The sequence below is a fragment of the Aedes albopictus genome, chromosome 2, assembly GCF_035046485.1.
Source record: "Aedes albopictus strain Foshan chromosome 2, AalbF5, whole genome shotgun sequence".
Classification (NCBI taxonomy): Eukaryota; Metazoa; Arthropoda; class Insecta; order Diptera; family Culicidae; genus Aedes; species Aedes albopictus.
Genome location: NC_085137.1, coordinates 405,761,885 through 405,789,874, shown reverse-complemented (window position 1 = coordinate 405,789,874; position 27,990 = coordinate 405,761,885). Strand labels below are relative to the sequence as shown.

Below are 27,990 nucleotides of genomic sequence, written 5' to 3'. Positions count from 1 at the left end.
ATTGATCTATGTTACAAAAGGTTTTATTACATTTCAAAAGATTCATATTTTTTCGTAAAAAAAACTAATACAACAATATATGTACGTTCATACTGTTAGGCACTATTGTCTAGATAAAAGTATCTTCCGCAGTCTAAAAATATCATTTCACTATATAAAATGGACGGAATTCAGAGCAAAATACTTATCGTTCCAAAAATATTGTCATAAGATTGCATTTTGATCTTGAGTTGCGTTTTGTTTTTTGTATGAGATTCCCGCGATTCCATCTCACGGAATCAGCTCCAGGTCCGGTAAGTACGGCGGTATTTGCGCGCTTTGGTTTCTCTCAAAGGACAGCATGTAGCGCAACATGGGCAGCGTTTGTCTCAGGTAGCGACTGACGTCGTCGAATTCCGGCCGATCTGCCGCATCCGGATCCCAACAGTTAAGGCACATCTGATAGAGGTCATCGAAGACAAAGCTGGGCTTTTCCGGCCTGCTGCCAGCCCGGATGCTGGCGAACAGATTGTCCGTGGTGATCGTTCCGAACGGAGTTGCGCCCAGACAGCAGCACTCCCAGATAAGCAACCCGAACGACCAGACGTCACTTTTGGCCGTGTGGTTCTGGAATTTGATCACCTCCGGAGCGTTCCAACGGATAATGTCAACCTGCTGGCCGTTTTCGCCACCGTACATGGGCGGACCGAAGGCACTTACCTTTACCTCGAACTTGGTGTTGACGTAGACGGTCCGGGCGCAGAGCTTCTTGTTGACGATCTGCAGAGCACAGGGAAGGTGAAGTTCATAATCGTGTAAATATGTAAACCTTATCATTGCCTAAACAAATCAAACTTACATTGTTCTCCACCAGGAACTGCATCCCGTCGCACACCAGGCACAGAATGTTGACGACGATCTCCTCCGAAATGGTGGAAAACTTCGGACTGTTGACGTTATTTGGTATCCTCGCGTTGAGCAGCGTCTGCTTCAGCGTGGTTTGCATCTCCTCGAACAGCACGTAGCACCAGTCCGGCGTGACGCAGACCCCGTAAAGCTGCAGCACGTTCGGATGCTGTTCCAGCTTGATGACCCGCCGGAACTCGTTTAGGAAGCCAATCTGATCGATTTTGTCCATATCGTCGGAAATGACGTGCACCTGGGCGGGCAGTTCGACACCTTCACGTTGGAGGCTTCCCTTCAGGATGTCCCCGTACTTGCCCGACCCCAGGATGGTGTTGATCTCCAGCGACAGATGCTTCCGGGCGTGCTTCTGGTGGGGCGCAAGCGAATCGATAATGTCATGCAGTTCCGCCTCGAAGCCACGCTGTTCGTAAATGTCCGGAATGAAGCCGTTGTTTTCAACCTCCAAAATGGGTCCCTGCAAGGCCATTTCGTGGTGATCCCGAAGGGGTCGAGTATTCCTAGGCGTTTTGTAGCGCAGGTAAACATAGAGTACGATACTGGCCAGCAGCACAATACCAAACAGGACGCAGGCCACGGCCAGTACCGTGATAAGAGCTTCATTTCTCTCCGGGGCATTGGTAGAGTTTACGTGATGGTGATCCGGATGCTGGTGCTGCTCGTGGGTGGTGGTAGCGTACCGCACCTTGACCACATTATTCAGAATGCTAACAATGCCGATGGAAATGTGCACGTGCTTTCGTGCAGGAATTTCCGGGTTAAAGTAGTTACGGTAATGGCGCTTGTCGCCCACGGTGAACAGCAATGAATCCTCCTGAAATAGAATAATACAATTAATCAATGAATCAGCTGAACCGGTTTTTTTTAATCATATTTTATCAATGCGTGGGACTTATCTCGAATTTTAGCACAATCGCGATTTGCAGTGATTATTTTATTGTGAATTTAATTGTAAATTTTAGTACTTGTATGGAAACGGTAGTCAATTATGACTTGATCCAGATATGTCCATAAAGAACGTCAAGAATGGGAAAAAAGGTGGACTCCCTCTTTCATAGACAACCAAGAGATCACGAAAGCGACTGGATACAACGGATGGTGATAGTGGTGCGGAGAGGGGACCCAATAGAATGGAGACATCAAATTATACCGAAGTAGTTGGAGAGAACGCGGACGCGTTCAGAAGAAGTGGAATGATGCAGCGATCACCAGTGACGGCGCTGGAAACTGCTGCGAGAACGAGTAGTAGCGAGATACGAACCGAGCCTCAAGGAAGCCAACGGGAGCTAGCATTTCTGAATCAGCGAGTGCTTACACCGAACTCAAACAGCGGCACAGCTCAAGAGTCGAGCTTGTTCGAAGTGAGGAGAAGGGTGAACGAGTTGTACGAGTTTGACAAAGACAAGCACAAAGTTCATCTGAAGATCAAGCAACTAGTGACGAGCATCAAGTCTACCGTTACAGTTGCGGAACGCGATCAGAAGGCGCTTAAGCTGAGAGCGGAAACAGCCGAGAAGTCTAAGGCGGAAGCCACGGATAGACCTACGGCTGAAAACATGGAGACGCCGAGGAGCCACCGGAGTACTCGCTCAGAGAAACGAGGCAGGGACAGGCCAGGAGAAGAGGGAGTCCCGAAGAAACAGAGAAGCGAACAGGAGCGTGCCAGCAATCGGAGTGATGATGGATGGCGCACTGTGGAGAACCAGCAGGCGAAGAAGAAAAAGCGAAAGGAGAAAGAAGATAAGAAGAAGGAAAAAAATAAGAAGGAACAGAAGAAAAAAGAAACCCACCGGCCTCCTAGGGAGAGGAAGAAGGGCGATGCATTGATCGTCGAGGCGAAGGACAAGACGACGTACGCTGCTCTGCTTAGGAAACTGCAGGAGGACCCGGAGTTGAAGGTGTTGGGCGAAAACGTAGTGAAGACCAGACGCACCCAAAAAGGAGAGATGCTGTTCGAAGAAGGATCCGATGGTTAAGAGCTCGGCGTTCAGGGAGCTCGTTGCCAAATCCCTGGAGAACGAGGCCCATGTGAGAGCCTTATCACAGGAGGCGGTGGTTGAAGTCAAGGATCTGGACCAGATCACGACAGAAGATGATCTGAAACGCGCATTGAAGGAGCAGTGCAACGTCGAAGGACCGATGGTGATTCGGATAAGGAAGTCGTATGGAGGCACTCAGACGGCGGCAATCCGATTGCCTGTGGATATTGCCAATAAGCTGGTAGCAACTGGCAAGGTAAAAATTCGATGGGCGGAGTGTTCGTTGCGACTGGCTCCCCGAGCCACCAAACAAATGGAGTGATGCTTTAAATGCATGGAGTTTGGTCATCAGGCGAGAAATTGCAAGGGCACAGACAGGTCCGGACGATGCTGGAGTTGCAGTGGAAACGGCCACGTTGCTCGGGACTGCACGAGCCAACCCAAGTGCATGCTATGTAAGCCGGAGGTCGGAAACGACCATAAGACGGGAGGCTTTAAGTGCCCGGCCTATAAAAAGGCGATGGCAGGTTAACAATGATTGAGATAAACCCAAATCAACCTCAATCATTGCGACGTCGCACAGCAACTGTTGTGGCAGTCGGCAACAGAGACTAAGTGCGATGTTGCAATCATCGCAGAGCCGTTTCGGGTGCCCCCTGAGAACGGCAATTGGGTGACGGACAGATCCCAGATAGCGGCCATACAGGTGATGCACAGTGGTACCGCCATAGGCCAAAAATCGAAAAAATGATTGTCTAATTTATGAGTTTGTATAATTTTTATAAATCAATAATGCTCCCAAGAATGCAGAAAATTCATTTTATGTAAGTTTCTGTTGCATATTTTGCATGAGAGCATGGGTACTGTTATGCAATTTTACATTCTTAAAATTTGTCGAAAAATCACATGACTTTTGAGTTGTACTCCGCGTCTTCGTATAACAAAACCAAGTAGATTTTCAATTGGTTTTCAACGCATAGAATCAGAATAGATGTTTATCTTCCAATTCGAAGCGTTAAAAGCCGGATCTGGATGTTTTTGAACCAATGGGGATGTGAGTAATAGGCACATAATTTTACCAATAGAATATATACATAATATAGCGCATTTAGTTCACCACTGGACTATCGCACTAGTTTTCACGAGTGCGAAAACGCTAATAAAAGAGCGCGATTGCACCAAATCAACTCGGTGTCTTCAGAGCACTTGTTCTCCATAGATTGAAGAAATAGTGCGCCGAAGGCATCAACCTGATTTGATGCAATCGCGCACTTTTATTTACGTTTTCGCACTTATTAAGTCGCAGTTCGCAGTCCAGTAGTGAACTAAATGCGGTATAAAAATTCATGTAACATTTCAAACATGTTCTTAACCACATTTAACCCCTTCAGGACAACTTTTCCCACCAACCTCGTCGCTGTAGAACACGCCAGCGAGGTGCAAATGACCCAACCGTCCTGAAAGGGTTAATCAATCGTCCGCCAGCAAATGATCAGATTTGAGTAGGAGAATCAATCTGTGAAGGTTGTAGCTGCAAATATTTGCATACAAGCTTGCAGGATGTATTGGAAGTTACCCGTTATTTTTTTTTTTAAATACGTTTTAAAATAACTACAAAATTATATATATACTAGTATTTCTGTAATTGTCTGAAATACTGAAATACGTACCAAAATGGCTGAATTTTTTACAGGAGATATTTCAAAACTTTTTACAATAATTGAGGGATATTTTATTTGAAAACAATCTTTGAAAATGTTTTTTTTATTATGAACAAAAAATACACTTCTGGAGGTATTGAGGTATTCATACCTCAATAGTTGCATAACAACCATTCTTATTTGGCCTCGTCAAAACTTACCTCTGTAATTATCGAATTTGATAAGGAGTTTTGCATTTGCTGCCAACATTCAAAAAATTTCCTCAATATCCATTCAGTACCTAAAACTGTAGTGCTGGAAGAAGAAAGAGTAAATACGCTCTTTTAGAAATATTTACTGGAAAAGTTATGTCCAGTAAATATTACTAAAAGAGCATATTTACTCCTCATATTCCCTCCCCAAATCAGAATATTTGATAAATTCCTTAACGTAAAATCTTAGTGTACAAATTGATTCTTTTAAAATAGCAAGCGCCGATTAAATAGCAATGACGAGGGGTATTTGTATATATTTCTTTTATTGGGTAAGAGCTATACATGATTAAAATTCCACGTTTTATATTACTGGATGGCAGTTGCAATGCAATTGTAAGAAACAAATACGACTGGACAGATACTTGAATCTTTTTTATTGTGCAAAACGCAGGCCCATGAATTATACGACATATAACTGTGTAAAGCAATATTTTTGTGGTTGAAAAATTTCTATTTACGTACGTTTTGTGAATTTATCCTGAATATTGGTTTGAAATAATTTCAGAAGTAATTGATTCTGTAATTGCACTATTGTTACTGTTGTTTCAGAATTATCTCTTTTGGGCATTAGGTACTGTAGTTATACATACTAATTCGATATGTGATGGTTTTTTCTGTGCAATGCGAACTAACTTATTTCTGAAAAAAAAAATCAGTTTCTTATATTTATTTTGTTGCAGTAGAAATCACAATTATAATGCTAATACTGATTCTATTTACAAGAATCTATTATGTTACTGTCGTGCTATACATGTTTTAACGTGCAATACTTAGCAGAAATTCCTCAGAATTCGACCCACTCTTCATAATAATTAAAAATATTTGATTACTGATTTTTGTGCAAAATAAAGGTTTTTCAATGATACATATTTTCATTTATCATAAATAAAAATGTTCAAAGTTCATATTTTTCAAGTGATGATCATGAAAATGAACTGGAATATCCTTTTTAGTCATAACATGCTATTTCTGGTCACTTATAATGATTCTGCCCTTCAAAAAACGAAGAAAATGATTTATGACCGCTGTTGAAGGAGGTAGGACGAGAACAAAAGGCGAAACCGTTTCGATAGCAACTATATTGCGAAATAGGCTTCAAACTGAAAAAAGGCATTGGTTAACAAAAAATCCTTAAGAAAATCTTATAACGTCTTACAATTCGGTGTGCCTGGTATCTCTGTCACGTCCTACTAAACTGCGATTTCAACGTTTAACCGCCTGGGAAAGTTCAACAAACTGTTACGGCACATTTCATGATATAACTACTGACAATACATACTTTCAGATTTCTGCAGACGGATTTATAGGATTTGGCAGTCAAGACGGAATCTGTTCTGTGCACCGCGGATATCGGTTTCCTAGCTGGAGGTACAAATGTAGACACTCTAGTTGAATTAACTGCACGCACTTCTCGATTGTGGTTCTACGATCAGCTTAACTAACAAGAATCACTTCAGTACAAACCTTCCTATGAACTTAGAAACCTGCGGTCGAAAACACATCCGTATTTGGAAACGAAAGGTGATAAATTATTAGAAAATCACACTGAATATTTCTTCTACGAACGCTGCACTGCACTGTGTCTCGGAAAATATGTGGAATGATCACCGGAAACGAATCGTTGACAGCTTGCTCACTGTTTGTGACGGCTGTCACTTGTTTTGCCGCGACGCTTCGTCTGTTGGACGCGACGCTTCACTAACGCTGGATGGCAGGGCTGCCAGCTGGACTACTTCTGCGGCAACAACCGCTTCCCTGAACAAATGGAACCACTGTGTGATGGGTAGATTCCCCATTCAAGAAATGATCGAGTGTTCATACGAAGGCTTTGTGGTTGCCAAAATTAATGGAGTCTTCGTTTGCAGTTTCTATGCACCTCCAAGGTGGTCGGATGAAGAGTACAACAGGATGTTGGATGCACTCACGGACACGCTGGTCGAGCGGAAGCCGGTAGTCATCGGAGGAGATTTCAACGCCTGGGCCGTGGAATGGGGTAGTAGGCTCACCAATGCTAGGGGGTATAGCCTACTGGAAGCCCTGGCGAAGCTGGATGTGAGGCTGTGCAACGATGGTATGGCCAGCACATTCCGCAGAGACGGCCGTGAATCTATCATCGATGTTACGTTCTGTAGTCCTTCGCTTACGGAAGACATGAACTGTAGAGTCAGTGAGGAGTATTCCAACAGCGACCACCAGGCGATCCTCTACAGCATTGGCAGGCGAGCCTCTACTTCGACGAGGAGAACGCGAACATGCGAACGAAGGTGGAAGACAAAAGACTTTGACAAGGAGGTCTTTGTCGAGGCGCTGCGGTCATACGGCGGTGCAACCCTTGATGCAGGTGAACTAACGGAAGCGATTGTTATGGCATGCGACATAGCAATGCCGAGGAAGATAGAGCCCAGAAACAGAAGACGACCAGCGTATTGGTGGAACGCGACGATCAGTACCCTCCGCGATGCTTGCCTCCGTGCTAGGAGACGCTTCTAGAGGGCCAGAAATGAAGCAGAGAGAGAAGAAAGGCGAACCGTTTTTCGGGGAGCTCGAGCCGCTCTTAAACGCGAGATAAGGCTGAGTAAGTCGAACTGCTACAAAGAGTTGTGTCGAGAAGCCGACGTCAACTCCTGGGGCAACGCGTACCGAATCGTGGTATCGAAGCTCAAAGGTCCAGCAGTGGAAATGTGCCCGGACAAACTAAGGAGGATCGTGGAAGGGTTCCCGATTATCTGTGCCAGATTTTACGGAGCTACTTCCAGAACAGGGTACTGGTGTATGAGACCAACGAAGGGCAGGTGTTCCACAAGGGTCCATACTAGGCCCAACGCTCTGGAATGCCATGTACAACGGTGTACTGTCGTTAAAACTTCCAAAAGGAGTCGTCATTGTGGGCTTCACAGACGACGTCGTGTTAACGGTAATGGGAGAGATGCTTGAAGAAATAGAAATGCTGGCGACGGAATCAATGTCCACTGTTGAAAGATGGATGACTGGGGTTAAGCTACAGATTGCCCATCACAAAACGGAGGTGCTTCTGGTCAGCAACTGTAAAGCAGCCCAAACGATGGAGATCGTAGTCGGAGAGCACGTAATCACATCGAAACGAGCTTTGAAGGATCTAGGAGTGATGGTCGATGATCGACTCAACTTCAAGGAGCACGTCGACTACGCCTGCGGAAAGGCGGCGAAGGCTGTCAATGCTATAGCGACGGTCATGCCGAACGTCGGGGGACCACGAAGTAGTAAGAGGCGTCTTCTGGCGAGCGTAGCAGGCTCAATACTCAAGTATGGTGCCCCAGCATGGGCTGAAGCACTGAGTACGAAGCGGAATCGAAAAGCGCTAGACAGCGCATTCCGACTCATGGTCACTCGGGTCGCGAGCGCGTACAGAACCATTTCGACGGAGGCAGTATGTGTTATCGCGGGAATGATGCCCATTTTCATCACCATCGCCAAAGACGTGGAATGCTACCAACGCAGAAGTACCAGGAGCGTAAGAGATATCGTCAGAGCGAACTCGTTGGCTAAGGGGCAGCAAGAGTGGGACAATACGGCGAATGGCAGGTGGACTCACCGGCTTATCCCTAGCGTGTCGGCGTGGGTGAATAGGAAGCATGGGAAGGTGAACTTTCATCTGACGCAGTTCCTGTCCGGCCATGGCTGCTTCAGGAAGTACCTGCACCGGTTTGGGCACGCTCTTTCCCCCTTTTGCCCGGAGTGTGTTAACGTGGAGGAGTCAGCGGAACATGTCGTTTTCGAATGCCCCAGGTTCGAAGAAATTCGCGTCTTGCTGCGCGGAGTGACAGTCGATAACATTGTCGAAGAAATGTGTCGCGATGAAACACGTGGAACGCTGTCGACAGAGTAGTAACGAGGGTGCTGTCCGCGCTGCAGAGGAAGTGGCGCGAAGACCAGAGAGCAGCGGAACGCGATCCGGGTAGGCATGATTCACCGCCGGGGACATGACTGAGTCGTCCGTAACGTGGCACCGGTTTTTGGTCGTCGGAGCGTCGGTGAACCGGAAGTCCACCACCAACCGGAATCGCCGGACCGACTTCGGCACCTTACTGATCGGGATAGAAACATCGGTATCGGGTCGGGAGAACTTCCACCGCCGGGGTTTTTCTCCGTCGGAGTAGGCTAGGTCCACCGACTAGACCGAGTCTATCGCGAAGAAGCACCGGAATTTGGTCGTCGGGGCCGCCTGTGAACCGGAAGCCAGTCTCCAACCGGAATCGCAGGAGAGACCTCGGCACTTGTCTGGGAAGAAACGGTTTCGGAAGATGTTCCACTGTCGGGAAACTCTTTGTCGGCGTAGGGTAGATCCACCGTCGGGGACTACAAGAGTCGTGCGCGAAAAGCTGGAGTGCTAAATGGCACAACGGCGGCACGGGAGGACACCGTTCGGAGCAAGTTAGTAGGATCCGAATGCCTTGCGTGGTATTAGAATAACAAATTGTGTGTATGTCGTACCTATGTGTCGCTGAATGACGGTATGTTAGGTAGTAACATTAGAACGTGTAGAATAACAAATTTGAATCTAAGCATGTTGTCCGCTTAATGGCGAGCCAACACCAACCGGAGTAAGCAAAATACGAGACGTGCATGAGTGCAGATTAGGAGCGACAAAAAGTGCATGAGCACAGTAGCAGAAGAGCGCATGAGCTCATTGCCCCTCCTGAAGCAGTCGCATATCAGTGGTACCAGGGGGATCGAGGCATCAAGGTGTAGCAGAGTTTTTCCAATCGGTTTTCTCTGCTGGGGAGGTTGGGAGGAAAAACACACACACACACACACACACACACACACACACACACACACACACACACACACACACACACACACACACACACACACACACACACACACACACACACACACACACACACACACACACACACACACACACACACACACACACACACACACACACACACACACACACACACACACACACACACACACACACACACACACACACACACACACACACACACACACACACACACACACACACACACACACACACACACAGACATTTGCTCAGTTGGTCGAGCTGAATTGATTGGTATATGAGACTCGGCCCTGCTGGCCTCGGATCGAAAGTCGGTTTTTCGAGTGGTATTTATACCCTTCTTATGGGTGTAAGATGGGTAAAACCCGCATCAAGCCAGTAGAAAAATCACAAAAGGTTACGAGATGCGTAGCTGAGCTTCGTAATACCAAATACCATGGCTATACACTCCGTTACACGGATGGCTCCAAGGCTCTCGATAAAGTGGGCATAGGAGTGACCGATCATGAAATCAGCCACTTCTACCGCCTGCCAGATCCGTCCTCATTTTTTTCAGCAGAGGCTGTTGCTGTCTTTATCGCGTCTACTACTACCGAGGCCGTAAACGCACGGGTATTCAGCATGAGAGAGAGAACTCCATGCACATCCTGACACGGTTTTTATATGGATACCTGGTCCACGCGGAAACGAGGAAGCAGATCATCTAGCAGCATCTGGCAGACGCGCAACGAGGCAGCAGGGACGGATGTCCTGGGGCCTGACGCACCCCCCCGCTTGCGAGTCAGCCGCGTAGTTGCCGGCTAAGAATAGGACTACTAACCCCAATTCAAGGTGTCAAGCGACCCGTGCCGAGGAATGAGTGATCGAGGGGGTGAAAAAGATGCTCGATCTTTAAAGGAGCCTGTGGGGCACCTGGGCACCCCCCACAGTAAGCTGTCCCTTACCGCGTTAATGCAGAGCTCTGGCGTGGTGGACATTCTTTCTCGTGCGACTCGTGGGAATCAAATATGAGTAAACAAATTTCGAAATCAAGTGTAACAGGTAGTAGTGGTGCGATCAACCCCTTCGCAAGAAGCGGGTTGATGCGGTCTCCAACAAGGAGAAGCGAGGAGTCAGGTGCTGGAAGCTGCTTACGCAGCTCAAGCGTGGGAGCTCCTGTCCACTCCACGGCAAGCCAGCCGGCGGAGGTTATGGACGGAGCATGGTTGCTGAGGGCCATCAGCCAAGTAGCAGGAAAAGGACGGCCCGCATTGGAGGTAGCTGAGCAGCAGCTTGGCAAAATTATTGACTTCGCGACAACTAAGTCGAATATAAGTAAGGACCTGAAAACGGCCTTGCTTCGGCTTAGAGCGTCAGTCGATGAGGCCAAGCAGGAGCACGCGGTCGCGTTGCCAGGAGCACGCGGTCGCGTTGCTGGCTGCGGCATCGGCGGAACCCGCAAAGGAGAAAGCGTCTAAGCTTACGCAAACGGAGGCCTTCTCTTTCGCGGGTAGTCCGAAGAGTGTGGAAGCGAATGCTCGTGACAAACGTGACAAGCATTCGCAGAAGCGGGCGAGGCAGCCGTCAGGTGAGGAGCTGTCTGGCGGTGCCCGCAAGGCCAGGCGTATAATAACCCCGAAAGCCGGTGGTTATGCCGGAAAGTCGGACCCCAGCCAGGGTTCCCGGAAAGCTGGGAAGGGTGGGCCTGAAAAGGCCGGCCCGTCCCGGAATGATGGGAACAAGGGGTTGCGACCAATGGTGAGCCCTCAGCAGCCACAGAGCAGGGCGATTCAAGGAGAGGACGCTCCTTGGACAAAGGTAGAGTGGAAGAGGAAGAAGAAGGTGAATCCGCAGGCAGAAGTGCAGGTCGCCAAGCCAAGGCGTAGGAAGGCAGGTGCCAGGCGCGAAAAAGGTGACGCTATCGTCATCAAGACAGAACAGTCGAAATACTCGGACGTCTTGAAGGCGATGAGGTGCGACGCCAAGCTTGAGGGTCTTGGAGCCGACGTACGCAGTATCAGACGTACTCGTACGGGCGAAATGATCCTGGAGCTTAAGCGCAAAAGGATCACAAGGGCGCCGCCTACAAGAGGCTGGCAGAAGAGGTCCTTGGTGATGGAGTGGAGGTGAGGGCTCTTACGCATGAGGCGACTCTTCTTCTTCTTCTTCTCGTTGTGACTGATCAACGTCAAGTCACTGTTTGGACTGGTAGCACCGACCATATGTCCAGCGATGTCATTTAACGTCTGTTTCGACGGTCCGCCCCGAATGAAGCAACGCAGTCGTGCTTCACGATCGCATCGATGTTTTGTTTACAATTGCAACTTGCAGGTTTTAATGAAGTTTGTTACTTCTTTGAAAATTGTTACATCCCTAGTTTTTAACAAGTCAGTCATGTTAAGAAAGTAGCCGTCAAACGAAAATTGAGCTCGAATGTTGTTGTATTTCGGACAAAGCAAAATCAGGTGTTCCGCGTTCTCCGGCTCTTGACAAATATCGCAGAGTTCGTCGTCCTGTAGTTTCATTTTGTGCAACCAATATCGACTATAGTCGTGACCGGCCATTAACCTGTTCATGGTCCTCGTTTGGGTGTTGTTCAGATCTAGATTGTAAAACCAAGGTTTTGACTGGAAGGAATCCTGCACAGCGAAAAACTTCTTTCCTTTTTCTTTCGAGTATTCTAAGTACCATTCGTTAGTCTGTGTTTCAGCGTTTTCTTTATATTTTAGGAAGGCGTCTTTGAGCAGTATTCGATTGTCCAGCTCGTCAGCTGTTATTCCTTCGTTCGCCAGGGTATCCGCCACTTCGTTTCCGGCAATTCCAACGTGGCTTGGTATCCACTGGATCGTTATTCTATTTCTGCTGCATCTGGCCAGGATATTCTCGATCATCTCGTCTCGGAACAGCGCTCTTAATCCATTTTGAAGACGAATACAGGAAGACTTTGAGTCCGTGTAAATAACCGTATCGTAGAGTTCTGCATCTAGAATCAGCTGTGTCGCTCGATCGATTGCTATCAACTCTGCGGTCATTATCGACGTTTGGTTCTTCAATCTCCTTGCTATTCTGACATTTAGTTGCTGTATGTAAATTCCAATGCCACATATTGATCCATGCTTCGATGCGTCCGTGTAGATGCCTTTTCTGTCCCTGTATTTACCGCATATCAATCCTAGAGCAAGTTGTTTTAAGACCTTCTCGCTTGTATTTTTCTTAATCACATTTCCAGTTCCAAGGTCCGTTTGTATTTCCACCATGTCGTAGACATTGAAGACTCGGTATATTGGGCTTATATTGTAGAATGTTTCACTGTGTTTTTTGAAAATCTTCTCCATATAAGTAAGCTGTTCATCTTCAACGTTCACTTCACTAACTTTTTCCAATTGCTCGTATAACACATTTCTGTACGCAAAACTTTTAGCTATTTCCTTGCATGTCACTAGCTCGACTCGTATTGTCCAAGGTTCCTGTCCTGATAATGCCAGCAATGTGTTTCTCGGCGTTGTTCTACTGCATCCCGTAGCTTTTCTCAAAGCTTGATTGAGTACTACCTGAATCTTTTCTTGATTAGTTTTCGAACAGTTATTTGTAACTGAACTACAATATTCTATCACATTTCTTATTAACGCTTTGTAGAGTAGAATCATGGACTGTGGGACATTTAACACTACTAATGATTTTGATCATATTCAACCTATCTGTTATCTTTTGGCATGTGCTTCGTATTTGCTGGCCAAAGCATAAGCTTCTGTCTACAAAAATACCTAAATATTTGTGACTTTTTACAGTTTCTATCACTTTGTTATCAATCTTAATGTTGATAGTAGCATCTCCTAACTGAAAAAGTACTGCTTTCGTTTTGTCTGGATTAATTTTCAAATTTAAATAATTCGTTTGTTCCACAAATTTGTTTATGTATCTTTGTCCTTTCTCATTGATTTCTTCTACTGTTTTCGCCTTAATCAGTATACAAAAGTCATCTGCAAACTGGATTAACACAACATCTTCTTCGACCACTTCATGTAATTGTCTTGTATAAACATTAAAAAGTGTGGGCGACAAAACGTCCCCTTGCGGTAACCCGTCACTTATTGAGCTTCTCGAGAATTTTTAGCATTTCGACAAGTTTCTCTTTGACATCTAGGTTGCGCGCCAGGGCAGAACGTGTGTTGGGCACTTTGCGACGATTAACTCAAATCCGCACACCAGCGCACAATTTGCGCGCCGATTGACTGTGCGCCAAGTTTTTCACTAGCCAAATCACTATTAATCAGTGGTTTAATGAAGTAAAAGCGTTGTTACCGTCAATATTATCTTTGTTGTACATTATTTCCAGACATAAAGACGTTCAATGTTTTAGACAAAAAAAAGAACCGAACCCTAAGAGAGATAGAGCTCTTGGCGCGAACCATTTTGACACTTGTTTATTTACATTTTGTATGGCGCACAGCCCGGCGCATGGGCTGTTGGCGCACCAGTTGTTGGCCGGTATGCGGATTTCAGAAAAGATTCGCAATATCACCCTAGACACTAGTACACCGTTTACATTTATAGACACTTTTCTATTTTGAAGGAAGCACATTACCCACGTAGACCTGTGCGCCGCCGCGCCACGCCGCCGCCGCCGACAGTTTTTGCCCCACGCCGACGCCGACACCGATATCGGCGGCGCGCCATACGCCGATGTTTGTCACGCCGCCGATTTTCATTTTTCACGCCGGTGATCAGGGCGCGAACAAAATTTTGTTTACATTAAGTTGAGATAAAATACTAAAACTCTTTCGAAGATTTCTCTAAAATTCCAATCAAAGAATTTTTCAGAAAATCCTTAAGAGATTCCTTCAGGAGTTTCTTCAAAGATGTCTCCAGTAGTTCCTTCAGAGATTCAGGGATGCCTCTAGGAGTTTCAACACGCATTTTTTTTTTTTTCAGAAGATCTCTCAGGAAGGTCTTGACAGGAGTACGATCAGATTTTTTTCAGGTGGTTTCAGGGATTCCTCCTCACGGTGCTTCATTTACCGTTATTATCAAAAAAAAAATACCATCAAAACCTGAAACGCCATTCTCTTTCTTCCATCATTCCTACACCTCTGGACAAATTTTTAGAAAAATCGTTAGACGAAATTTTGAGTTACGCCCTTTTAAAGGGCCTAACCCCTAAAAAATCAGGTTTTCTATAGAAAAACATCATATTTCATAACAGAAGCATGTTTCTGCCATCAAAATTTGAAACGCCATTCTCTTTCTTTATCATTTCTACACCTCTGGACAAATTTAGAAAATAATCGTTAGGCGAATTTTTGAGTTACGCCCTTTTAAAGGGCCTAACCCCTAAAAAATGAGGGTTTCTATAGAAAAACATCATATATCATAACAGAAGCATGCTTCTCTCTCTCTTCTTGGCGTAACGTCCTCATTGGGACAAAGCCTGCTTCTCAGCTTAGTGTTCTATCAGCACTTCCACAGTTATTAACTGAGAGCTTCCTCTGCCAATGACCATTTTGCATGCGTATATCGTGTGGCAGGCACGAAGATACTCTATGCCCAAGGAAGTCAAGGAAATTTCCTTTACGAAAAGATCCTGGACCGACCGGGAATCGAACCCGTCACCCTCAGCATGGTCATGCTGAATACCCGTGCGTTTACCGCCTCGGCTATATGGGCCATGCTTCTGCATGCTTCTGCCAATCAAATTTGAAATGCCATTCTCTTTCCTTATAATTCCTACACCTCTGGATAAATTTTGAAAATAATCGTTAGACGAAATTTTGAGTTACACCCTTTTAAAGGGCCTTACCCCTAAAAAATAGGGGTTTCTATAGAATACCATCATATTTCATAACAGAAGTATGCTTCAAAGTCCAAAATAATGAATAGTATCATTAATAATGCTACAATATTGAATGCGTTGTGTATACAAATTAGCCATAACACCAGTATAAGGGAAGTATTCTTTAACCTGTAGGATACGGACGTTGTTGGCTTCATTTACTATTATAGCCAGAACAATATACAATGAAAACCATAAACGACAGTTCATTTACTTTTTCATTTATATAGTTAATGCACACCCATAAACTGAATTTCAAAAATAATGTTGGTCAAATTCTCCAGTTACGCCCATTTGAAGGTCATAAGTACTTATAGTAGAATTATAATAAAACTTAGTTTCATTTAATCACGTTTATTCTTCGGTAACGTTAAATATAGAACTATCATTACAATTGATCATCATCATAGTTTTGTATGTTTATTAATTGAAAACAGCATTCACCAATAAATCTAACGAATGAGATAGGCACATGCCATCGCTTGTTTTGTCTTTAAAAAAGCAATACAAAAAACTTTAACTTACCCTTTAAAAGGGCGTAACTCAGAATTTCGTCTAACGATTATTTTAAATTTTTTTTCAGAAGTGTATGAAAGATAAAGAAGGAGCATGGCGTTTCAGGTTTTGATGGCAGAAGCATGCTTCTGTTATGAAATATGATGGTATTCTATACAAACCCCTATTTTTTAGGGGTAAGGCCCTTTAAAAGGGCGTAACTCAAAATTTCGTCTAACGATTATTTTAAAAATGTATCCAGAGGTGTAGGAATGATAAAGAAAGAGAATGGCGTTGTTGGCAGAAGCATGCTTCTGTTATGATATATGATGTTTTTCTATAGAAACCCTCATTTTTTAGGAGTTAAGCCCTTTAAAAGGGCGTAACTCAAAAATTCGTCTAACGATTATTTTCAAAATTTGTCCAGAGGTGTAGAAATGATAAAGAAAGAGAATGGCGTTTCAAATTTTGATGGGTTAAACATGCTTCTGTTATAAAATATGATGTTTTTCTATAGAAACCCTGATTTTTAAGGGTTAGGCCCTTTAAAAGGGCGGAACTCAAAATTTCATCTAACGATTTTTTTTTAATTGTCCAGAGGTGTAGGAATGATGAAGAAAGAGAATGGCGTTTCAGGTTTTGATGGTATATTTTTTTTGATAATAACGGTAAATGAAGCACCGTGCTCCTAGGAATACATCCGAGATTCATCCAGAAGATTCATCAGGGGATCCAATAGGAGGCGCTTCAGAGATTAGTCAGAGAGTTTCTCCAGAGATTTCTTCGGAAATTCCTTCAGGAATTCATACAGGAGTTTCTTCAGGAATTAGTCCAGAAGTTTCTTCAGAGATTCCTCTAGGAGATCTTTCATGAATTCCTCTGGAATTCCAACAACGGGTTTCTCCTGGCGTTCTGTATTCTTCAGAAATCACTCCAGGAGTTCCATCAAGGGTTCCTTCAGGAAATCCTTCCTGGAATTTTTTCAACAATCCCTCCTGAAATTCCTATCAGTATGCCTCATGGAAATTTTTCAGAAATCCTTTCAGGAGTTCTTTTAGGGATTTATCTAGGAATTCCTTCAGATATTCCTACAAAAGTTTCTCCATAGATTAATTCATGAACATTTTCAAGGATTCATGCAGTATAGTAGTTCTTTCAATAAATGCTCCAAAAGTTCCTTCGGTGACCTCTTCAGGAGTTCCTTCAGGGATCTCCTCAACAATTCCAGGAGGATTCAGGAATGCCTCCAGGTGTTCATTAGGAATTCCTTCAGAGGTTCTTTAAGCTATTTCAACAGATGTTCGCTCGGGTATTCTTTCAGAAGTCCCTTCAGAGATTTTTTCAGGAGGATTCATAGATGCCTCCTGGAGATCCATCAAGAGTTCCGTTAGAAGTTCTTTCAGGAAGAAGGTCCTAGAAATTAGTCTAGGAGTTCCTGCAGGGATTCCTTTTGAAGTTCCTTTGAAAATTTTACTTTGTAATGGCTTTTCCAGTTTTGATACATTTAAAATACAGCTATTATTATATCTTGTCCGACGTTTCGGTTACATTTGGTACCTTCCTCAGGACTCAATTATTTCCGATTTTTCGTCCAGTGTTGTTCTGTCGAACAGCAGTTAAAGATTTTTGGATTCGACTGCGATAGAATTTAACTTTGAAATGACTTATCTAGTCTTGACGTTCGAAATCTAGACTTGACAAAATTCGAATACAGCTATTTTATTAAGTTCTTTTAGACATTCATACAGGAGTTCTTACAGAAATAAGTCCAAGGGCTCCTTCATAGATTCCACTAGGAGTCTCCGGCATTCATGAAGATGTTTCTTTAGAGGTTTCTCCTGAATTTCTTCAGGGATTCCTTCAGACGTTCATTCAGATTCCTTAGGATAACCTTAGGGTATTCCTCTAGAAATTCATTTAGGAATTCATCCATGAGTTCTTCAAGGGATCGCTCTTGGGGTTCTTTCTGAGATTTTTCCAGGTGGACTTACGGATGCACCAGGAGTTATATCAGAGATTTTTTACAGGAGTTCTTTCAGGGAATCTTGTTAAAGTTCCTTCGAGAATAACCTTAGGAATATAATCAGGCATATCTCCAGGATATTATTGTGGGATCTCTCATGGAGAATTCCTCAAGCATTTCGTTCTGGAATTCCTCCAGGAATTCTTTCGGGGACTCTTGCTGACAATCTTTCGGGGATTCCTCCTACAAATCCTGCAGGGATCACTCTACCCAGAAAGATTCCCTCGGGAGATTCCGCTGAAAATTCCACCTGGAAATCCTTCGGAGATTGCTACCGGAATTCTTTCGGGGATTCCCCCTGGCACTCCTGCAGCAATTTCCCCTGCAATTTCTTCGGGGATTCCTCATGGACTTCCTCCAAGCATTCCTCCTGAAATTCCTACGGAAACTCCTCCTGGAATTTGTTTGGAGATTCTTCAAAGAAATCATTCGGAAATTCCTCCTGGAATTATTTCGAAGATTCCTCTTGGAATTCCTACGGGGATTCTTCCTAGATTTCCTTCAGGGTTTTTCCTAGAATTTCTTCTGAAATTCTTTTAAGGATTCCTCCTAATATTCCGTCGTGGGTTCCTCCTGAACTGCCTTTGGGGATTCCTCCTGGAATTCCTTCGAAGATACAACTTAAACATCCTTCTTGGAATTCTTCCTGGGGTTTCTCATACAATTTCTTCGGGGGTCTCTCCTAGAGTTCCTTCAGGAAATCTTCCTGAAATTCTTTTGGAGATTTCTTCTGGAATTCCTTCGAGGATTCGTCCTAGACTTACATCATGGATTCCACCAGAAGTTTTCATTTGATACTCCGTCGTGGAGTTCCCCTGGAATTTCTTCAGGGTTTCCTCCTGGAATTTCTTTAATAATTTCTCTTAGAACTCCTCCTGGATTCCTCCTGGATTTCCTCATGGAATTAAAGTTCCTGCGGGATTTCTTCGGGAATTCCTTCAGAAATTACTCCTGGAGTTCCTATGGGGATTCCTCTTGGAAATCAAACGAGGATTTCGGTTTGAAACCCTTCGGGGATTCCTCCTAGAGTTCCTTCGGAAATTCCTCCTGAACTTCTTTCAGGGATTCCTCCTTAAATTCCTCCGGGGATTTCTCCTGGAGTTCCTTCGGAGATTCTTCCTAGAATTCTTCCTTGAATTTCTTCGGATATTTCATTTAGAATTCCTTCAGAGATTCCTCCTAGAGTTGCTTCTGAGATTCCTCCTGTAATTTCTTCAGAGTTTCCTCTTGTAATTCCTTTGGAGCTTTCACTTTCAAATTTTTCGGAGCAGAGATGCCAGATATACAGATTTTTGACCTTCTTTACAGAAAAGATACAGAGTACAGGAAAATACAGATTTTTAAAATATGATACAGATTTCTCCAGAAAGCACAAAATTTGAAATTATTTTCCATAAATTTAAGGAAACTTAATAAATAGCTGCTTAAACATTAAAGAATTTATGAAAATTTGTACATTTTCACACAAGTTTTAGAAAAAAAATATCAGTAAAAATTAAAACCCGTCAAAAAGTAGTACTTTTTTGTTAGTTTCTTTTGAAATCTAGGACTCTCGGTGTCTGCTATAACCTCAAATACGGCGATACAGAAAAATCTGTATTGATACAGATTTTTGATAAAAATAATCTGGCATCTCTGCTTCGGAGATTCCTCATGGAATTCCTACTAGTATTTCTTCGGGGTTACCTCCGGTGAGTTCTCCTAGAATTCCTTCGGGGATTCCTCCTTTCTGAGTTCTCCTGGATTTTTTTCGGGGATTTATCTTGGAATTCCTTCGGTCCTTTTTTTAGGAATTTCTCCCGGAATTTATTTATTATTATCCATTTATTACGTAAGGCAATTTTCTCGAATTTTTGACACCAGCACACCTCCCCCCCCCCCCCTTGTAAGATTTTTGGTATGAAACTCCAAATATTTTTGTATGGAGCCAAACCCAAACTCTTGGGTATATTTCGTTGGTTCGTCCTCACAATTTTTCAGGGATTATTTCTTGAATCCTCCTTGAAATTCCCACTGAAATTATTTCAAGGATTTTTGCTGGAATTTCCTTGATGTACTGCTTGAATTCCTTTGAGATACGCGTAGGTATTCTTTCTGAATTTTCTTTTGGAATTCCTGCGGGAATTCCTCACAGAGTTCTTTCGGGGATTTCTTCAGGGTTGTGAAGAATTAGCCTAAGTTAAAATTCACGAATAAAAAGAAATAAAAAAAAGATTTCTTCAGGGATTCCTCCTGTATTTCCTTCGGGGTTTCCTCTTGAAACTCCTTCGAGGATTCCGCTTGGAGTTCCTTCGGAGATTCCTCCCGGATTCCTTAAGGGGGTTCCTCCTGGGATTCTTGCAGGAATTTCTTCTGGAATTCTGTCGGGTATACCTCCTGGACTTCGTTTGGGGATTTTTCCTGGCATTCATTCTGGAATTCCTTCGAGGATTTCTCCTGAATTTCCTTCGAGGATTCCTCCTAAAATTTCTCTGGGGATTCCTCCTGCACTTTTTTCAGGGATTGCTCCTGGACTTTAACGAGGATTTCTCCTGTTTTTTTTTTCCAGATATTTCTCCTGGAATTCCTTTGAGGTTTGCTCCTAGAATTCCTTTTGGGGTTTCACTTCAAATTTCTTCGGAGATTTCGCCTAGAAGTTCTTCGAGGTTTCCTCTTGGAATTCTTTCGGCAATTCCTCTTAGAAATCCCTCAGGGATTTCTCCTGGAATTCCTTCAGAGATTCCTCTTAGATATTTTTCGTTGATTACTCTTAGAAATCCTTATAGGATTCTTTTTCGAATTCACCTTGCAATTCCCACTGGAATACTTCCGAGGATTCTTTCTGGAAATCCTTTGGGGATTACTGCTGGAATTCTTTCGGGATTTCCTTGTGCAAATTCTGCGGGAATTTCTTCTGGAATTCTTTCAGGGTTCCCTCATGGAATTCCTACGAGCATCACTCCTGGAACTCCTTCCAGGATTACTCCTAAAATTCCATTGGGGATTCCTTCTGAAATTCCTCCGGGGATTCCTGCTTTAATTCTTTTGGGGAATCCTCTAGGAATTGCTTCAGGAATTCTTCATAAGTTTTTTTCCAGTGATGTCTCTAAGAGAGTTTCTTGAACTACATATCAGTTATTTCAGCAGAAGTTTCTTAAGGGTTCCATACGGCAGCTCTTGCAGAGATTATTCCAGTACCAGGAGATTCTTTAAGACTCCTCCTGGAATTCTTTTGGAAATCATTCGAGGATTCCTTGAAAATAGTGCGACCTTATTATCAAATGTGATAGCTTCTGAATGTTCTAAGAAAACAAAATAAAAACGGTAGCAAAATCTATATTTTTGCCCTTAATTTGCAATGGAGTAATGCAACATGCACTAATACGGGTACTGGTAATTTCACAATAGGTCTAATTACTGGGCACAGTGATGGACCCGAACGGGAATAAAAAAAAAGGTGTTCATTCAAACGTAAGGTTATAATACACAGGGTCAAATATTTGACAAATGAACTCAAGAAAAAAAAACATCTGTTTGACACTAATGAAACAAACAAGATGTTTGAGCGTTGGTTTCTTTTTGGTCAAATACTTCATCTTGTGTATTGACATAATAATAATTCATGTCATAAATGGTCATGAAAAAGCAAAAACTGAACTACAAATTCTACAGCGTAGAGACAACTTCTTCGTTTCGCCAATGTTGACATTACGGTCAAATTTTGGTCACGCCGATTCGCGCCGCCGCCGCCGCCGCCGAAAGCTGCCACCGGCGTGACGCCGATGACGCCGCCGCCGCCGGCCAAAAATGGCCCTCACGCCGCCGCCGAGCAAAATATAGTCGGCGCACAGGTCTATACCCACGTAATTATATCATTTGGGAAATTTGCTCCGGCCATTTTTTCAGTCAACTTATCCAACTTTACTGCATTAAATGCATTTGATAGATCCAGGAAAATCGCAGCTGTTTTGTAATGTTGCCTTTTGTTCGTTTTTACTTGGTTGACAAGAAAATTGATGCAAGTCGAAGTAGATAGATTTCGTCTGAAACCGAATGACGTCTCTGGTAGTACTTTGTTTCTGTCCAATATTTCTTGAATCTTGTCAAGAACCGCCGTGTTAATTACTTTCGTAATAGTTGGAACCAGTGAGACAGGTCTTTTTCCTTCCACCAACATTTGGTTCTTCCCGGGTTTGGGAATAGCGACTACTTTGATTTCCTTTAGTTGATCCCGTAAATGTCCAGAGATGTACATAACATTTATTTCTTGGATGATGTTTTGCTTCACCGATGGTTTGATTGCTCGCAGGTTTTCATACGTAATATTATCCGCCGCCGGAGCTGACGTCGACCGTTTCCTGGAAAGTATCTCGTCCCACTTTTCACTATCCATAATGTTGTAGTTGCACACCGGTCCAGACGTGAAAGGAGCTTCCACGTCCACATTAGTGCGCCCAAAATGCATGTCGAGAAAAGTTTCAGCCATTGATATATCTTCTTGAACTAGGTTGTTTTCTCTCTTCCTCAGCTTCTTCCCAGTCAATCTGCCAATCCTGTTCCACAATTCCTTTGAACTCGTCTGTGGGTCGATGCTGTTTGCGAACTCTTTGATTGATTCCTGCATGCCTTCTTTTTTTAGTCTTTTGAAAGTTACTGTCAGTTTTTTCACCTGAAGAGCGTTCTGTAGGGTACTGCATTTGTTGAACGTTTTCATTGCTTCATTTTTCTTCTGCCAAGCCTCCTCAACTTTTTTGTTCCACCAAACCTTCGGAGTATACTTGTTTCTTCTAGTGTTTAGTTTTGTAATCCTCCTCACTTCCTTTCTAAGCTCATCTGTACCTTGCCCTTCGTCGAACTCTAGCTTTGATATCTCTTCGTTCACCTTTTTCCTATTGATGTATTTCGGCTGTCTCTGCACGTCGATCTGAAGATCCACCTCTATCAAGACATGTGCGCTACCTCCGATATTTTGAGGAATGACATGCCAGTCGATTTCCCCAAATATTTGTGCTGAACACAGGCTGATATCGATCGCTGTTGATTTTCTATTTGGCTCGAGTGGTATGAAAGTTTTGCTTCCGTCATTCAGAATAAGCAAATTAGAGTTGTTGATTGCAGTCATGAGTTCTTCTCCTTTTTTGTCACATATGTCGTTGCCCCATAGTACATGATGACTGTTGAAATCTCCTCCTATTATGACCTTGTTGTACGTTCCAAGTTGCAAGAATACATTATCTAGATCTGTTTTCATTTCAGCGGCGCCCACGTGTGGAGACACGTAAACAGCCACAATAGTCAGGTTTATTGATGGGATTCTTATAGCTGCACATTGTATTTTATCTGACTGGATATGTACGTCGAGTACCGCAAAGTTGTACCTGCTGTTTAAAAGGATACCTGCTCCTCCGTAACCATCATGTCTGGAATCAAAATGCCCGTGATATCCAGAGACGCGATATTTTCTGTCAAGTTCTTCTCCTACATTTGTCCAAGTTTCCGCTAATATGGCTATGTCAAAGTCTTTCTCATTCAATACTCTAGTTAACTCTTGTTTGTTTTTCGAAAGGCTTTGTACATTGTACTGTAATATTTTCATTATGACTGACTATCTTACATTTTTGTTAGGGATTGTAACTATTTACCTGTTTAGTTGCTGGTCGATGCCGATGTTCTATTCTCGTTCATTTCTTCATCTTGCAGGTGTAGCTCGCACATGGCGGTCGTTTTTCCTGCCGGGGCGGACGTTAACTTAATTTGGATCGCGCTTGTCGATGGGTCCTGTTGTTTCGCTGCTGCAGCCGCTGCTGCCGACCGGAGTTCCTCTTTCCATTTTTCTGCTTCCGTAACCTTGTATTTATTAAACAACGCTACGCCGTTGGATGTGTTTGCTGTCGGGTTTTTCTTGGAGTTGTACACCTTCACTTGCTCGGAGATAATCGTTGAGCGAACGTTCGGTTCCGGCCTGCGTTGAACAGCTTTCCTTGGTGGTGGTTTCCATTTGAACGATCCGGCTGTCATCGTAGCAAACGATTCCGCCGGCGTCGGATCTTCGGCTCCTTCCAGAAGTGCTTCGTAATAGTTTTGCGTCAAAATCGGAAACTGCTCAGTAGCCTCGATGTATGTCAGGTTGCTCCGTGCCATTATTGACTGAATGTTGTTTTGCCTCTTCCGTTCAGGGCATTCGATGTCCTCCGTCTTGTGATTTGTGCGGCAGTGCAAGCACTTCTTCGCATTCTGGCACAGTTCGTTTTCCGCTGGATCGTCGTGAATTCCCGAGCAGTTCCTGCATCGCGTCCTGCTCCGGCAATTTTCTGCTCGATGACTGTACCGAAGACAGTTGAGACATAGTACTGTTTTTCGGTAGAACGCTCTGATTTTCATTGAGCAACAGAATACCTTCACCAGTGAAGGGATCTTCTTAGCCCGGAATGTAACGCTCACTCGTTGTGTTGGTTCCCTTCTTCCATCGATGAATCTCGTCAGCCGCTTAACTCCCAAAACCGGAACTTCGCTGATTATTCCATTCATGACATCCTCGTCCTTCATATCCAGTGGAATCCCAGCCAACACGCCGTTCACTGCAACTAGATGTTTGGGTATGTAGGCCCTGTAGTTCCGTTGATTGAAGTCTTTGTCTGTCGTAAGCCGATTTGCCAGTTGATAGTTGTTCAAGTAGACCATCACTTTCTGGCGTCCCGCTTGCTTGACCTCCGTAATATGGCCTTTGTAGACGATCATTTTCTGCAATGTCTGTGCCAATGACAGCTTATTGATCCTGATCTCTCCTTCCTTGTTGTCCTGCAACTCCACCATCACTCTGTATGGACCTTCATCGTTGTTGTTGTACAAGATGTTCTCCTTCACCATTCCAACAGGATTGTTTTCTCCGTCCATGACTGTACCGTTTCCAATTGGATTCCCTTCTCCGATATTTCCGTTTCTCGCCATCTTCGATTCCTCTTCGTTTATTTTTCTTTTCTTAATTCCACTCATTGTTCACCAGTCCAGTCGGGCCGGCCGCCATTTTGTTTTTCATTGGCGTCTCAGCGCGAGACCGAAAAACACGTTTCGTAATCTTCTCACAAGTGTCTTTAATTGTCTTTCTTTTCAACAAATTCAAATTCTACTTCCACAAAACCACCGAATAAATCTCTTCGAAAACAATTCTCCTCAGTTATCACTGATTTTTCACTCGAAAACGACTTTTGATTTAAGCGCTCCAGAAAAATCCAACCGATCGCTTTGAATCACTAACTCAGAATGAGGCGACTCTGAAGGTCAAAGACCTAGACGAGATCACCGAAGCGGAAGAGCTCGTCACGGCACTGCGGCAACAGTGCGATGTTCAGGTGGCCGCCACAGTCGTCAGGCTGCGGAAGGGGCCAGCAGGGACACAGATAGCTCTGGTTCAGCTACCTGTGGCGGACGTTAAAAAGTCCGTTAAAGTAGGGCGGATAAAGGTGGGCTGGTGTGTATGTTCAAGAAAGTCTGTACCGGTAGAACATTTTCTTATAAATTGTCCTCAATACGAAGCAGCAAGGTTACAACACGGAATACCTGGACTGCCGTGAATCGCATATCAGTCCCATCTTTGCTGGATTTCCTATGCAAATGGGACAGATATGCGATTCACGGCAGTGGAAGTGTCTGCACCGTGCTCAACAACGATTTCGACAATACAGCTCGACTTTCGAACTTCCTGAAGGACATCGATTTTTACGGCAAAATTTGATCATCAACTCTATCTAACAACGTGGACCACGCATCGAAACATGATAACGAGAAAAGATCATTGAAACTCAATCACACACTAGGAATAATCAACCGTAGTAACTTCTCAGTTGAACTCAAAACAAATCATAAATGTAATTAACGTAACAGCCCAGGTGAGCCTCTCACTGTGACGCTCTCTCTCTTCTTACAGAGATGAACCAGCCACGGGCTGAAAGTCTCTTTAATAAAGATAATAAAAAAAATAGAGACTGAAACCTCTGAGCATTTATTGTGCGAGTGTGTTGCACTTTATCACAAGCGCTGCAGATTTCTGAAAAGGGGCCTAATGGGGCCTCAGGAAATTTATGGCTTATCATCCCACAAAGATACTAAATTTCATACGAAATGCGGTACCTGGTTGGGACAAACGCCATTTGCAGTAAGGTTAGTCACTCCCGATAGTGTCGGTTCTTTTCAGTACGGCAAAAACAAAATGAAGAGGATGACGCCACAATAGATCAATTGATTGATTGATTGATCGATTTGTCTTTATTAAAGAGACTTTCAGCTAATAGTTCAAATTAATTGTCGCAGTGGCATTATTTCGCCAACACGATCTGCAACTTGCAATCACTGTCTTCTGTGGGGCCTTCAAAATAGCAACAGGGGATCGATTCTGTCCATTTTCGATTGCATCGAATTGTGCGCTCATGTGCATCACACAGCTCAGTGAAGCTAGGTATCAACTGAAGATTTGCCAGAATGGAATAAAAGAGACTGAGTTGGTAGCGATATCATTCAGTGCCTGGAATTGGACAACGAAGCCTCGCTTGCTGTTTTTATTTTCAACATATATATTATCTTCGTATCTGCCGCACAATACGAATAATGATCAATTGACAAAGAAAGCTCTCAGTTAATAACTGTGGAAGTGCTCGAAGAACATTAAGCTGAGGACGTTCGAGAAGTGTTTAGCTGTTCCTGAAGAGTATATGAACCTGGCATTCAGGGGAGAACTGGAATCAAATCTTACATACCTTCATTTCCACCTCGGCAGCAATGTAGTACGGGACACCCTTCTCCCGCGACCGTTGATATGTGTCCAGCAGGGTCTCGTCGAACGTCTGCACCAAATCGTCGTCCACGTAGTGCACCACCACCCGGTAGTAGTTGACCGGTCCGTTATTGTTGATAGCCTTCTGAATCTGAATCTGGATAGTCGAGTCCAACCTGCGCAAAATGACCGGTTCTTCTGGTTCCGGATCTGGAACACCAATTTCCGTCTGCGCCACCATCCACGTCGATCCTCCGGCGCCCTTCTCCGACACACTCGTAACGGAGATGTTGTATCGCGTTCCCGGAACCAGACTGGACAGTTCAAACGATTGCGAATTGTTGTGCACACTCCAACTCATCGGATACAGTCGATAGTTGGCAAAGGTGGTCAACGCCACGGCACCGATTTCGTACTCCTCCACCGGCACTCCGTCCACCGACGGGGCATCCCATGAAACTTTGATGGCAGTTTCCGTCTCCTTTTCGGCTAGTTTGAGATTCTTGACTGGCCCGGCCACGTCCACTCCGGTTTCGTAGAAACTCTGCGCATTGTCGCCCCCACAGGAGTGGTCCTCGTTCTGGCGGCACCTGAGATGGCAGTTTTTGTCCTCGATCTGACGCAGCCGTATCGTATTGAAGCAAAAGCACTGAGTGTCCGAAAGGGCGGCGTACCTGTAAAATTCGAGGGGTCATTAACCTTTTGTCGTCGGGAATCAAGTCCCCGCCCATACCTGAAATAGCCATTCTCGCAGTGCTCTACGCACTTGTCCAGACTGTCAGTCAGTAGCTCCAGCTGTCCGGATCGATCCCGCTGGTAGCACCCGAAAAAGATTCCCTTCTGGGCTTCCGTAAGCCCGATCGTAACCACCAAGGAAATGATCGTAAGGTACCGCTTCAGCGACACCGTCGACCCCGTTGATGACGCATAACATTTTGACCGCGGTGGCATTATTCTGACGACGGGAGGATTTCTCATTCACACCGAAACCATCAAGCACTGAACATTTTCACGCAGAAATTTTGGACACTGCTCGGACGGATCGATGCCCATCGATGAGGGGGAAATCGAACGAAAATTCCGCAGGGAAACCACAACGCGCAACAAAGGAAAACACGGAAAACAATGATGGGAAAACACACGCTCTTTTGTTTATGTTCAGGTACAAACGAACCCGCTGCGCTGCTAAGCTGATGCTGAACTGACGACGTCGACCGACGATGATCAATGATGATTGTGACACACCCGCGCGACGCGCGAAAGGTGTGTAGCATTGGGCGATTGAGAAGTTCGGGATTCGATTATTTTTATCGCTTATTAGTGGTAAT

At 44.2% G+C, this 27,990-nt stretch overlaps 1 protein-coding gene across 1 annotated transcript; it reads right to left on the bottom strand.

Annotated features, from left to right (window-relative positions):
* Position 1: 1 nt before the first annotated feature.
* On the bottom strand, positions 2-27,930 carry LOC109411780 (putative inactive tyrosine-protein kinase Wsck). The gene is made up of 4 exons (XM_019685418.3): positions 27,396-27,930; positions 26,646-27,336; positions 839-1,717; positions 2-759 (listed from the first exon to the last, which is right to left on the bottom strand). The coding sequence occupies exons 1-4, from the start codon at positions 27,638-27,640 to the stop codon at positions 271-273; spliced, it is 2,304 nt and encodes a 767-aa protein (XP_019540963.2). The 5' UTR covers positions 27,641-27,930; the 3' UTR covers positions 2-270.
* Between the last annotated feature and the right edge of the window lie 60 nt (positions 27,931-27,990).

Excerpts from the sequence above, each read along its gene's own strand:
- LOC109411780 (XM_019685418.3), bottom strand. The coding sequence starts at position 27,640 with ATGAGAAATCCTCCCGTCGTCAGAATAATGCCACCGCGGTCAAAATGT. Across the intron at positions 27,337-27,395 it reads TGCGAGAATGGCTATTTCAG|GTACGCCGCCCTTTCGGACA; the intron begins GTATGGGCGGGG and ends CGAATTTTACAG. Across the intron at positions 760-838 it reads AGTTCCTGGTGGAGAACAAT|ATCGTCAACAAGAAGCTCTG; the intron begins GTAAGTTTGATT and ends TGTGCTCTGCAG.